General features: G+C 38.4%; 1 protein-coding gene across 1 annotated transcript; it reads left to right on the top strand.

Moving 5' to 3' along the window:
- Positions 1-13,392: 13,392 nt before the first annotated feature.
- LOC107809150 (uncharacterized) lies at positions 13,393-14,382 on the top strand. The gene has a single exon (XM_016633742.2). The coding sequence runs from the start codon at positions 13,590-13,592 to the stop codon at positions 14,289-14,291; it is 702 nt and encodes a 233-aa protein (XP_016489228.1). The 5' UTR covers positions 13,393-13,589; the 3' UTR covers positions 14,292-14,382.
- Positions 14,383-14,989: the final 607 nt, after the last annotated feature.

Genomic DNA, 14,989 nt, shown 5'->3' with positions numbered 1-14,989 from the left:
TCTGGGCTATCTAGGTTAAAGCACAACAAGTGCATTCCAGCAAAGAATATCGTGCTTCGTAGAGTGTGAACTTCTTACTCAGATAGTATATGGCATGTTCTTTCCTTCCTGTATCATCGTGTTGTCCCAAGACACAACCGAAAGCCCCATCCAATACGGAGAGATAGAGTAGCAGTGGTCTACCAGGTTCTGGCGGGACCAGGACTGGCGGTGTGGAGAAATATTCTTTGATTCTGTCAAAAGCTTTCTGGCAGTCTTCAGTCCAACTGGTTGCGGCATCCTTCTTTAACATTTTGAAGATCGGCTCACTGATCACGGTTTATTGTGCTATGAAGCGACTGATGTAATTAAGACGTCCCAAGAAGCTCATCACGTCTTTTTTGTTCTTTAGAGGTGGAAAATCCTGGATAGCCTTGACCTTTGATGGGTCTAGCTCAATTCCTCAGCGGCTGACGATGAATCCTAACAACTTTCTTGCGGGAACCCCGAAGGCACATTTTGCGGGATTCAATTTCATATTGTACCTCCGAAGCCGATCAAAGAATTTCCTCAAGTCTGCTATGTGATTTGTACCCTTCTTGTATTTGATGATGACGTCATCCACATATACCTCTATCTCCTTGTGTATCATGTCGTGGAAAATAATTGTCATGGCCTTCATATAAGCGGCTCCAGCATTCTTCATACCAAACGACATCATTTTATAGCAGTACACCTCTCACGATGTAATAAAAGTTGTTTTTTCGGCATCCTCTTCATCCATATGATGATATCCCACGAAGCAATCCACAAAGGATTGGAGTTCATGCTTGGCGCAGTTGTCGATCAGTATGTGTATGTTGGGTAACGGGAAATCATCTTTGGGACTTGCTCTGTTTAGGTCCCGATAATCGACGCATACTCTGACTTTCCCATCCTTCTTCGGAACTGGCACGATGTTAGCCAACCAAGTTGGATATTCAACCACTCTAAAAACCTTAGCTTTGATCTGCCTTGTGACTTCTTCTTTGATTTTTAGACTCATATCTCGCTTGAACTTTCTGAGCTTCTGCTTTACTGGCGAACACATTGGGTTGGTGGGTAGTTTATAAGCCACTATGGACGTGCTCAAACCAGTCATATCATCATAACACCATGCCAAAATGTCTTCATATTCTTTCAGGAAATAGGTGTATTCTTCTTTCTCTAATGGTGACAGGTGAATGCTTATGCGAGTTTCTTTGACTGTTTCGGAATCTCCCAACTTGACTATCTCAATTTCGTCCAGGTTGGACTTAGGCTTGTTCTCAAAATCTTCAACTTCTCTAACAATTTCCTCAGGTATTATATCCTCTTCTTCTATTTCTTTTGAGTCACTATCCTTATGTTGCGTTATCTCATTACATGTCACAGTTGTTGGTTCATCATGATAAGAAATAGTAATGATGTAGAGATAAAAATATAGAGAATAGTAATAAATAATAAAATAGCAAATTATTGATAATTATCAAGATGTCAAACAAAAGCGATTTTCAATGATTCAAACAAGTGTTTCAAAACAAAAATACTGAAAATGTTTTTAAAATGCTCATAAGAATTGTTTTCAAAATAAATGACACTAGCAGCCAGGCTACCCCGGAACTCACCAGGCCCTTGATGGTGTGGCAGTCCAACTCCTGAGAACAGCTCCCTTCTCCACTATCTGGATGACGAGGCCTTCTTTCTCCTCCTCCTCCTCAACTATTACACTACAGTCCATGTCTTCATCTTCCAAGAATAGATTCCTTAAACCAGTTAGCGCTTCATCTTCTTCGGATCCCCACATCATATCACCTTGATGGAAGGATTGGCTCAAATGTGGTATCGGCTGCACGAGAGGGTAATAAGGACCACGCCATGGTGGTGACCAATTCTGATACTCGTGCCAGGTGTATTGATATCCCAGTCCAAAGGTCGTTCCATGATGTTTTAACTGTATTAATTTGGTGATCCCTTGGAGATTCTTGTCGAGACCCTTGCCGGGTTCATACCCTGTCCATGCCAATATACTTTCTATTTTACATCTCCATCATTTTTCCTTCTCGATCGCGTTAACACGCTCAATGCGATAGTAAGTCTCTCCCCCTAACTTCCTTCTATTCTTCACAACCGAGACAGTCTGGTTGGTGTAAATAGGGTTACTCCCGTCTCTATGAATGATCACCTCCTGATGATTCCATTTGAACTTCACAGCCTGATGTAGAGGAGACGCTATATCCACAGCGGTGTGTATCCAAGGTCGTCCCAATAGCAGATTGTATGAGGCGGATATGTCGAGCACTTGGAATTCAACATCAAACCAAGTTGGACCCATTTGTAAGCAGAGGTTGGTTTCTCCGATTGTGGCCCTTTGAGACCCATCGAACGCTTTTACGTTCATAGTTCCTGCTCGTATCTCATGCAAACCTTTACCTAACCTCTTCAAAGTAGTCAACGGGCAGATGTTGAGACTTTAACCCCCATCTAATAAGACCCTGGCAATGAATTTGTCTTCACACTGTACTGTGATATGCAATGCCCTGTTATGGCTCAACCCTTCTGGTGGCAATTCATCTTCGTGTAAAGTGATCTTATGGCTTTCCAATACTTGTCCTACCATGTTGGCCATCTTTCCACCGGTAATGTTGTTGGGTACATAAGCCTCATTCAACACTTTCATCAACGCGTTCCTACATGCCTCAGAATTCTGCAATAGTGATAGAATGGATATATGAGCAGGGGTTTTGTTCAAATGATCAATCACAGAATACTCCCCTGCTTGCACATTTCTCCACAGATCCTTCGGGCCAGTTTCAATGATAGGCTGCCTGGAAGTGGCTTCTTTACTTGTTCCCCCCGAATGCTCGGGCATGTAAACCCTACCAGTTCTGGTCATACCTTGTGCTGCATCAGTTTCATCCATTTTCCCTTTTTCTTTCCTTCTCGCTTCTCCAGTATAGTCCCAGGGCACAACATTGGAATTAAAGGATTGTGTGGGTTCTATCATTACGGTGAATGGTGTGGTCACTTCTACTTAGAACGGAGTTGGCGTGGCTGAGGGCATTGTTACTTCAACCTCGAACGGAGTTGGTACGGCTACCTCAACTTCAATCGGTGACTGTATTTGTACCACAATAGGCGTGAGAGTGACTGGAGGCATTTTTGGATCATCCTCTTCTCGAATGAGCCCAATCGACCCCTCCGGGTCCCATTCTTCATCAGTTTCTATCACATTTACCCCCTCGCCCCTGTGATCCGGGAGGGGATTATTGCGGACGTTAGGTGCAGTCTCCTTTGCCTGTATAACTTTGGTATCAATCAGCGTCTGGATCTTATCCTTCAGAGTGCGACATTCATCAATAGTGTGACCCTTCATGCCCGAATGGTAGGCACATGTCTTATTCAGATTGACCCATTGAGAGGAATTTTCCATGGAGACGGCGGGAATGGGAGTGACATAACCGGAAGCTTTCAATCTCTCATACAACTGGTCAATAGGTTCGGCAATAGGAGAGTATTGTCTGGGCGGCCTACGGCCAAAATTTGGCCTGGGTTTTTGGTAGTTTTGGCGGGCGGGTGGGGAGTGGTAATATGCTGGCTGGGTGTTGTAAGTTTGGTAGGCGGTAGCGGGTGGTTGATATCTAGGAGGTGAAGGCTGATATATGGGTGGAGGTGTTTGGTATGTGAGAGGAGACTTCAGACCTTCGGCTATCATCACAGTCCCTACTTCCTTCTTTTCTGCAAGGCTTTGTTCGTAGCCTGGATTGCCTCAAAATTTGTTAGCATCCCGCTTTATTCCCTCTTCTATTATTTCTCCCAATTTGATGATGTCGGAGAATTTATGATTTTCAATAACTATCAACCTTTCATAATATTGCGGATCTTGGGCCCGAACAAAGAATTTGTTCATTTGTTCTTCTTCCAAAGCCGGCATTACTTTTGCAGCCTCTGATCTCCACCGAGTAGCATACTAGCAGAAAGTTTCTGTCGGCTTCTTATTAAGATTCTGGATATAGAAGACGTCTGGTGCATTCTCTGTGTTGAATTTGAACTGATCCATAAAATTTGACGCCATGCTTACCCAATTAATCCACTTCTTTGGATTTTGATGGATGTACCAGGATAGGGCGTCTCCAGTGAGGCTCCTCATGAATAGCTTCATGCGGATTCTTTCATCTTTACCAACCCCTACGAGCTTGTCGCAATACGTCCTTAGATGTACATTTGGATCACATGTCCCGTCGAACATTTCGAACTTAGGAGGTTTGTAACCCTCTGGCAGTTCTACGTCCGGTTGAATACATAAATCCTCATAGTTCAAACCTTCGATGCCTTTACCACCTTCAACACCATGGACTCAACTTGTAAGCTTCTTAAGTTCTTCCGCCATGTTCTTGATGAGAAGGTCCTTCTCGGCGGATTCCGGTGTATACGGGGTTTGTTGTGAAGTGTGGGGTAAGGTTTCCACGTATATGGGGTTACTTTGGTGGACTCTAGGGATTTCGGTGTAGTGGTGATCATTGGTTGAGTTTTGGGGATCAGGACTAGGTTGTGGTACATTTTGAGAAGTGTGGTAGGTGGTAATTTGTGGGTACTGGGTCTGATGATGATGATGTTGTGGAGGAGTTGGTATTGGTGGAGGATTAGGATTTTGGGGAGGCGTGGCGTATTGTTGAGGTGCGGGAGGATTTTACGGGTGCTGGTTTTGTGTGTTTTGAGGAGGTGTTGGGCTTTGGACGTTTTGTTGGTTGATGTCGGGAACATTCAAGGTAAGGGAAAGGTTTGCCAAGTTACAGACCTGCTCAAGTTCCCCTTGTAACTCCAGTATCTTTTGCTCTAACCATAAAACCAAGTCATTCTGCGCCAGAGTACTTCGACCATCTGAAGTTTCGACATTCTCGGCGTGCGCAGCATTGTCTTTCCTGATACCACTCATATTGTCCATCTTAGCTTTTCCTTTTTTCTTAGGATTATTTGGAGGAGGAGGAGGTGGAGGACCTCTAGATCTAATATGATATGTTGATGATGCCAGTATGCACGAACCAACCTTAGGAGATGGGAATAAACAAATAAAAGAAGAAAAATAAAAGGTAAACAAACCAGTAAGGAGTATTAAAAGGATATTTACGATATTTAAACACGTATTACGGAATTATAAATTCGCGTCCTAATTTGGGGACCTCATCGTGCCCGAGGTAGGCCTAGCGATATATAGATTTGGAGAAAACTCAATGCCGATAACTGCGTCATTTCATTAATATGATAAATAGACCAAATCTCTACTAAAACGACAATAATTATAAAGAGTCACTAGTGGCATTTGCCTTATTACAATCAAATTCTAAAACGAATCTAGAAAACATTATTCCTAATCTACTCGGTCCTAGAGGGACCTTCTCCAAGCTTGGCCTTATTATCCCTGTCAATCAGATTCCCCAGGTCAGGCATGTCCAATAGAAGATACGCCCTTTCTAGATGTCCTCCTTCATTATCCTCTGCGTTCTGACAATCTGAGACCCTTTTCCTCATCTTTTCCTCAAGTTCCATCAAACCCTGCTCCAAATACTCCAACCTTTTTGTTGATTTAGTAGCGATTCCCTTCCATTCATTGATTGCTTCCATGTCCACTTTATGTTGTTCCAAATGCCTGGCCTCAGATTCAAAGACCCTTTTGCGCAACCTCCTATATTTGACTTGTGCTTCAGCAGCGTTGTCTATGACCCTATTTCTCAAATCAACCCCTGGCTTGACCTCTCCTGCTATGTCATCGACCAACCATGATGGGTAGAAGTACACAAGGTCGGCATGATACCTGTCTGGCTTGATGGTATATTTCTCCACAATAATCTTATGATGCCACATGTGTTGTGCCTTGAACTTGAAAGGAATGGCATTCCCTTGGAAGTCTGCTTTGTAATGAACTATTTTGGAAAGTCGTGGTATAACCTATTTTCTCCCAGCTTGCCTTATGACTCTGATAGGAGTATAAAGATAGATTCTCCTTAATTCGATTAGCATTAGATGAGGAACATCTCTCGACTTGATGATGAATTCACTTCTAGGGAACCACTCGAATATCCAATGTACCTTGTCATCAATCAAATTTCTAAAGAAATGTACCAAGCTCACATCGTTTCCCGGTTGTGCAAACTTATCTGGGATAAAAGTCATTCTCTTTGGATGGTGATAAGCTATGTGGTCATTCCATAGTTGTCGCGGAAATTATTGACGGTATTGTCCTCCCTCAAGGTGTTCCAACAACCATATTTGCAGTAACAGATTGCAACCCTCGAAATGCCTATATCCCTTTTGCAATGGTCTAAGGCTCGGTACATCTCAGCCACGATCATTGGGACGATAGTGTAAGTTTGCCCCTTAATTCCTTCCATTAGGGTCTTAGTGACCATAGCTAGGCGAGTGTGGATCCTTTCTCCTTGTATCGGGAATATCAGCATCCCCTGAAAACAAACAATGAATACAAAAACGGCGGTGAGCCCAATCCAAAGAAGTGATGGCAAATTCATCATGGTAAAGACGATATGACTTGATGTGACCATAACGCTCATAAAGGAAGTCGAATGGTATGTAAGATTTCTTCAGACAGACTAACTTATCATTTTTCCTGAAACCTATCAATTTTAGGAAACCTCGAGAAGTACGGTTTTTCGATACCAACAAGCCAGGGCTATCTCATGGGAGCCCAGCGAAGCCTCCTATTTCCTCTAGAAGGGGAGTCATTTTTATATCACCGAAATAGAAGACGACCATCTTCTCATCCCAGAACATGATGGCAGCCTCAATTAACACATTGTTCGGCTGAATATCTAACAAAGAAGGTAAATTCCCGAGAATTCGTTTCACATGGATTTTGTCACTTGGCGAGAGATTTTCCCACCAATCTAGCAACAAAGGTGGGATACTTCGAACCATGCCGAACCTGGGGACATCGTGCCTCATTTCTGCAAAACAAATAAAGTTAGCCTTTTCCCCCTCCGGATTCTACTATTTACACATTAATAATTAGCATATCAGCACGTTTTCTCCAAATAATGCACATATCATGATTGTACCCATTGGGATTTAAGAAAATTCCGACGGGCTTTGGACAAGGCTTGCCTTAGAGAGTTATTGCGCGGACAGCGTTCTAACCCATACTAGGTTTGGACATGACGCATGCACACTTAATATTAGAGTGGGGGTTTCTAGAAGAGTCTAGATCGGTACCCTCAAGTAGACAACTTGAGAGGGGAAGGCACGAAACCGTCGATTGCACCGCTGATCGACTAGTTTTACCGCAAATGAGCCTTTCCAAATTTAAAAGGGTGATTTAGGAAGAGCGCGGATACTCATCAAGCGCCGCTATGGTATTAATTACGCACGAGTGGAATATGATGTGGAGAATACTTTATGTAAAGATAAAACAACACGTTGTCAAGTATTTTGCATGATGAAGATAATAAACGCAGTATTAAATGGAGCGTAAAGACATAAAAAGAAGGAAAACAAGGAAGAAGTTAGTTCGCGCAATGTGAAAGAATTCCAATAAAGCAAACAAAAGGGTAGGGATAGGGAAAGACATGATATAGCAAATTTTAAAAAAAGAATGATTCGGAGCAAGTGAACATAACTGGAAAATAAAGGGAAAACGCATATTGTAACCAAATTAGGCAAAGATTTGCATATTAATATGAATTCACATAAAGGAAAAATAGGGAAAAGGATGTGCATGTAGCAATAAAAGGGAAACGGGAGCGGGATACTCATGTAACAGTAAAATAACAAAGACACACTTATCAGAGAAGACTAATTCATATAGACCAAGTTCGCTATGTTAAGAGCCTAAAATATCTCCCCAGCAGAGTCGCCATGCTGTCGCGCCCCTCTTTCTCGCGAAATCGGGTTTCAACACGTGACAACTCTTTTAAAGGAAGGTTTTAAAAGAGAGAGTCGCCACCTAACGGGTTTGAGGTGCGTTAGGGAACCTATTTGCATATAACTCTAGTTTAACCGGTTTGCGTCACCAAAGATCGGGTAAGGGCTCAAATTACCTCGAAGAAAAGGTGTTAGGCATTCTTCGAGGTCCACAACTGTGGGTCCCGACCGAACTTGAATTATATGAATTAGTCAAATAGTCAGAGAGAAAAACAAGAAGTTAAAAAACAATCATTATTAGAAAGTCCTTGAGTAAACACAGATAATTGGTTTAAAGACAAGATGGGGGGTCCTAAGTTTTTTAGCCTAAAGGATCACTCCGTGCAACATAAATAATACTTCATAACTCTCTCGAGGTGGGGTGTTACTCGTATTATTCAGCGGGCACAAACTATCATCTCCTGCTACCTGATTACTATCTTTAAGTTTTTACATAAAGTGCACTAGTTGATTCTAAATCGTGTCCTATGCGTGCACTACCTGTCTCATGCCTATGACCCAGGAGGAGTTTGGACCTCTATTTTGGATGGTTTCTAGACTTAGCTTAGACTGCTCAGAAATGATAAAACTAGGCGACATACAAAACAAGTTGGATTTCATGTAAAAGCAATTAAGGGCACAAGTTAGCCTCCACACTTAGACAACAAATGCACTCGAACAAATTTTCATATTAAACGTTAGACAATTTCAGGATTGAGGCAAATTAAAGCCATTAGGCCCTATAGACATGGTTTCTATGTGACCTTGGTATTCGAACATGCAGGCAGTTTCAGATCAAGATGCTATATTTATATACATGATTTCTGAACAACTATACATTTTAGGGAATCTGGTATTGCAAGATGATTGTTGAAATTACAGATTACAAGTGGTTAAACCTATAGACATGATTTCTAGGTGATTTGCGCAGTAGTTGGCAGTGATAACTATTAAAAATACTCAGAATTACCCAGTTTGATCCAATAGGCATGCTTTCTAATAGCGACAGAGTTAAGCAATGAAACAGTGTTTGAAAGTTCAATATTAGCACTTAAAGCAATATTTCTATGATTAGCGATTGAAACTGATTTTAGCTCCTATAGGCATGTTTCCTAAATGAGAAATTATAACAATAACACATTAACCAATTAAACCCTATAGGTATGATTTCTAAAATGCAGATTTGGTAGAACATAAATTAACAGAACCCTATGGTCGTAGCACCTAATGAATATACTGTAATGTACATTGAGACATTGGTCATTTTATTTTCTATAAGCAGGACATCTAGCAAGTAGAAACATAATATGTTAAACGAATTAAATACCTATAGGAAGGTTATCTAACACACACAATAGCAGAACATGTTCGAGCAAAGTAAATACCTATAGGCAGGATTTCTACCCGTTTCATGCAAATATTTTTCCCAATTTTACTAACACCCTAATTATTAATATAATATTATTACAAGCCTAGTGAGTGAAATAAATTACAGAATTACAGAATAGCTATAGTGGGCCTAAGGCAGGCCCAATGTATACCTAGCCTAGCTAGGCCTTCAACACAGTTTCACAAACAACCCAGAAACAATCTCCATTCACACAAAATAGCCCACATCCAGTAGCCATCAAAAGTCCCAGAGGTATAGCCATTTACACAAACCAACTGGTTTATCCAGCAAGTGAGAAGAGGGGACAAAGTTGAGCAATTAGGAAAAAGGTGGCAAAGAATCTTGGACCATAGTGTGTCAGAGTTCCCAAGGGCTTCAAGAACCTAGGGCAGTGCTCACACTAGGGAGGTTGATAGAGGAGACTTAGGGGAAGGGCTTTGGCTTTCAGCCAGCCCCAGAATTAAACAAGAAACAACCAGTGAAAATAAGAGTAGGGTAATAGGTTTGGAAAACATTTGCAAACTTGTAAGATAATCATATAATGAACTCCAAAAGCAAATTAACACACTGGGCAGGGTGACATATGATAAGGAACAAGGAGCCTGGGATTGCAAGGGGATTAGACTAGTAAAACCAAGTAATACAACCAGTGTAGAACTTAAAGGATCGGATTATTCCAAACTCAGGATTACACAGTATAATACAAATAGAATTAGATACCGTAGAGGGTATCAGTCAAAGAGGATTAGTTTAAAGGATAACAGGTTGTTAGAGGTGCAGAATTGGACATGGCAAGAACACATATAGTGGAAACCATAGTCATAGGAGCATACTACACTTAGAGTAAGGTCTTAAACAAGTTAAGGTATGCTAATTACATCAATTAATCATTAAAAGTTCAGAATTAGGCAGAGAATCATGGATTAAACCATATAATCAAGGCAGAATATTCGAATTATCAACAATACCAAACTAAACATGCTTCATTCTGTCTAAATTAACTAAGTTAGGTGCAAAGATATTATTAGGCTAACAATTATAGGCAGAATCACACATAAAGAGAGTCAAGGGAATACATTAAGTTGTGCAGTTTCAAAGAACATGCTAACATAAGAGAATAAACATTGTGAGGGTTTAGAAACTAACTAGTGATTGTTTAATAAATAAGAAAAGAACAGCAGTAAGGACCCAGAGTCTCAAATGTGTCAAGTTCCCAAAGGGTTTCAAGAACCCAGGGTAGTGCTCACACCCAAGAGATGGTCAGAAAAGTGGAAATCCGGTGGCCTTGGCTTTCAGCCGGCCAAGAGCCAAACAGAACAAAATAGTAAACAAATATAGAGTAGAAACCTCAATTTTTAGTGAGAATTTTTAGTGACATTTTGTCTGTTCAAAAAGGGGAAAGGGAATGGGTTTATATAGTGGTAAAAATCAGCACATAAGTAAGAAAATATAAACAATCAACCCATAAAAGGAAAGAAGAACACATAAATCAATTTAAAATCAAATTAGGAGAATAAGCCGATAAACTCTAGTTTTTTTCTTTTAGGAAAAATAAATATCAACGGAATATACACAGAAACGGTAGCATAGGACGAATATAGACACAAATAATACTCAAAATCAGAGAATCAAACCAATTTTGGTTCGATTTGAACAGATTTATAAACCCTAGTTGTTTTAGGAAAAATAAGAATCAACAAAAATGCACAAATATTTGTACTCACAATAGAACAAAGGATGAACATAGACAGAATAACAGAAAGATCAGTGATTTGAACCTATTTTGGTTCGATCTTATGGAGATCTTCTTGCCATGTTTAGGCAAGCAGTATAGGAGAGTAACCAATACCCGGAGGAGGTCATATATGGCAAGTAGTAGCCATAGAATCCCATATTAGACGGGATTATGAGAGGATTTAGGGGGCGGCGGCTAGGGTTCTTAGGAGGGAGAAGGGAGGTGAGGGATATTAGGGCGGCAGACGGGGGAGAATGGGATTAGGGTTGGGGTTTGGGTTAGTTTAAAGGGGAGGGTTTTATATGGATCGTTGATCTCATAGATCAACGGCCACGATTAAAGAGTAGTTGGGTCGGGTTATTATAAATGGGTCGCGATCGGGTTAGGGGTTGGGTTAATTTGATTTGGGCTGGTGGTTGTTTGGTATAGTGTATTAGGCTTTGGGCCTTTGTTTGGTCCGAAAATAAGTTCAAGAGTGGGCTAGTTTTTAAATACCCAATATTTTAGCAAAAATAATAATTTATAAAAGTAATTAATAAATAACAAAAATATTATTTGTGAACTAAAATGATTAAACTAATAACTTGCATTATAAAAATATAAAAAGTTATTTTTTGCATAAATAATATAATTATACATGAATATAGGCTATTATTATAAAAATATGCAATTAGCTTAAAAATACAAATATAATTATAAAAAATACAGTACAATATTTAAAAATATATATGTTGGTGTAAATGATAAGTTTGCATGATTAAATCATTATAAAAATAATTTGAAGGATAATTATTGGATATTTATACAATAAAATGTAGAAAGAAATTGATTTAAAGCCTTTAAAAATTATGAAAAATTATGAAAAAAAGCTTGTATAGGTTTATAAACTAAATGATAATACAAATATACTATTTTGAAATTATATATATATTTTAAAAATATGAGAGAAATTGGGTATCAACAGAAATTTTATTATTTTATCTTTGTTATTGAATATTTTAGTATAATGTTATGACTTATCTCATATTATTGTGTTAGTTTCTAGGAAAACACATTATATAGTTGTATTTTACTAGGACTTAAAAAATATTTGGAGCACAAGTTACATATTTTATGCTATGAAGACTTTACCGAAAAAACCCCGAAAACCCAAAAAATTCCAAAAAACCCGAGATTGAAAAATCCGACTTTATTGGTTTGGTTTGGTTTATAAATTTAAAACCCCAACACCATTGGTATGGTTTGATAATTGAAAAATTCAAACCAACCCGACCTATGTACACCCCGTGCTAATGTCCACGTCATCTTCATGAATTCGGACGACGGGCTCCGAATTGCCTAAAATTTTGTAGGCCTATTATAAACGATCTAATGAACAACATTGTTTCACCATGATTGTTCCTTATTTTTTAGCATTTTAGGACCATAAAACAAGAATTTAGGACGATTTCAAAATTTTCATATGCTAATGTACATGCCATCTTCATGAATTCGGGCGACGGGCTCCGAATCACCTAAAATTTTATGGCATATCAGATATGAACAATACTCACCGCTTTGCCATGACTGTTCCTTATTGTTTTTTGCATTTTAGCGCCATAAAATAGGAATTCTTGACGAATTTTTATTTTTCGTGTGCTAAGGTCTACGTCATTTTCATGAATTCGGGCGACGAGGTCTGAATCGCCTAAAATTTTGTAGGCCCCTAAAAAATGACCTAATGAATAATAGTTATTTTTTCGTCATATTCGTTCCTCGTTTTTGGCGTTTTAGGACTATAAAAAGGAATTTAAGACGATTTTCAAATTTTCGAGTGCTAATGTCCACGCTATCTGCATGTATTCGGGCGACGGGCTTCCTATCGCCTAAAAATTTTGTGGGCACATCAGAAACGACCTAATGAACAATAGTCATTGCTTTGTCATGACCACTCCTCATTATTTTGGCATTTTATGGTCATAAAATAAGAATTCAGAGCGATTTATAGTTTTTTGTGTGTTAATGTCTATGTCATCTTGATGAATTCAGGCGACGGGTTCTGAATCGCTTAAAATTTTGTGGAACCCTCAGAAACGACCTTATGAACAATACTTATTTCTTTTCATGTTCCTAGTTTTTTGCCATTTTAAGACCTTAAAACAAGAGTTAAGACGATTTTTGATTTTTCGTGTGCTAATATCCATGCCATCTTCATAAATTGATGGCGGACTCTGAATTACCTAAAAGCCTTTACCGTCATTGAATGAGTTTTAATTTTGAGTAATCATTTTGAGTTGGGAGTTATAAAATAAGAAGCGATCCCTTTTTCAATGGGATTTACAAGACTAAATCCTGATTAGTTAGGGCATCGATGCAAATTTCAAGCAACCGAAAAACCAAAAAATATTTTTTTTTCCTTATTTCGTGGGCTTTTAAGTCTCCTCAGAAAAGTTCACTTACAAAAATGATGGTTCCTCAAAGGAATAAATCACTAAACCTCAGCACCACCTATGTGTCTTCTCATCTTTGTTTTTACCTAAGTCTCCCTTTTTCTTTTTCTTTTTTCAACTTTTGACCATGAAATCGCAACCCAAAGTTACCGGAGAAAATAATGAAAAACAACAACGAAAAGATGAACAAATCAAAATCCAGAGAAAAATAATAATAAAAATCTCAGACCCAGATGCTACAGAATCATCATCTTCAGAAGAGGAACAAGAAAATAGACCATCTAGAAAGCAGCAGCCAAAGCTCACTGTTCATGAAATTTTTCAAGATAAGGTAAAAACTACAACTTTTTCTAGCAAATTGCCTTCTGGGGTTCGAAAGAGAAAATGGGGAAAGTATTGTGCTGAGATTAGAGAACCATTTAACAAGAAAAAAATTTGGTTGGGTACTTTTAATACTGCTGAAGAGGCTTCTCAAGTTTATCAGTCTAAGAAACTTGAGTTTGAGGGAAAAATAAAAATGGCTAAAATTGCAAAAACAAACAAGGGTATTTCTGAAAAATCTGAACTTGAGAGTAAGACCTCAGATTCATCAAATGGGGTTGAAGGAAAAGGCAATAATTCTAGTGCAGGGGAAGAACAAGAAATTGGGAATAACAGTGTTGAAGAGTTGTTGAAGGGACAGTGGATACAAATTTCAGATGATAAAGAAGTTTATATTTCATTGAAATTGGGGGTTCCGATTGTTGATAATTATGGATTTTTATTAGGTGAATTTAGTGAATTGGATGATCTTAGTATTTCTGTCTGTGATATAGAAAATGATCTCTGAGATAACTATTTTTTACAAAAATAGCCATCTTGTTATTGTAAGTCAATGATTTACTTCTCAATGTGATATTCCATGTGAGAGTGGGGGAAAATAGTGAAATTGCTACTACAAATTTAATTGCAGCAATACAAATTTGTTCCTACAATGGAAATTTGAGTTCTTGTTCTCCATTTCTGGATTATGTGATATTATAATTGATGATTAAATTTAATGACCTGACCAATCACTTGTCGACATAACATTTATTTGAATGAGTCAGGACTCCCGAGGTACACAATTACACATGGTGGCCCTTCATTCGCTCCCTACTTCACACCGTATTCATTATTCAAAAGTCATTTTTCTTTACGCAACTTTATATTCATTATTCAAAAGTCATTTTTCTTTCTTTTGTTACGTAAAAGTTATTTAATTTTGTATTCATTATCTAAAAATTATTTTTCTTTCTTTAATTATACAAAGATTATTTTACTATGCTCTAGTTATGACAATAGTCACTTTGCTCAGATTTTACAAATCTTTTACCCGAAAAGTCTATTATTCCCTTGACATTATAAATCTCCCCATTTATGTAACACCTTCTATATTATATGTTATATAATATACTTTTACCCAGGTATTTTACTTATAATTAAAATAACTTACTATTATTTTATTTATTATTTTTATAATATAATCGTACAATTAATTTTTTCTTA

The sequence above is a fragment of the Nicotiana tabacum genome, chromosome 24, assembly GCF_000715075.1.
Source record: "Nicotiana tabacum cultivar K326 chromosome 24, ASM71507v2, whole genome shotgun sequence".
NCBI classification, from domain to species: domain Eukaryota; kingdom Viridiplantae; phylum Streptophyta; class Magnoliopsida; order Solanales; family Solanaceae; genus Nicotiana; species Nicotiana tabacum.
This window is presented reverse-complemented; position numbering and strand designations above follow the sequence as displayed.

Coding starts and splice junctions, on each gene's coding strand:
- LOC107809150 (XM_016633742.2), top strand. CDS start 13,590: ATGAAATCGCAACCCAAAGTTACCGGAGAAAATAATGAAAAACAACAA.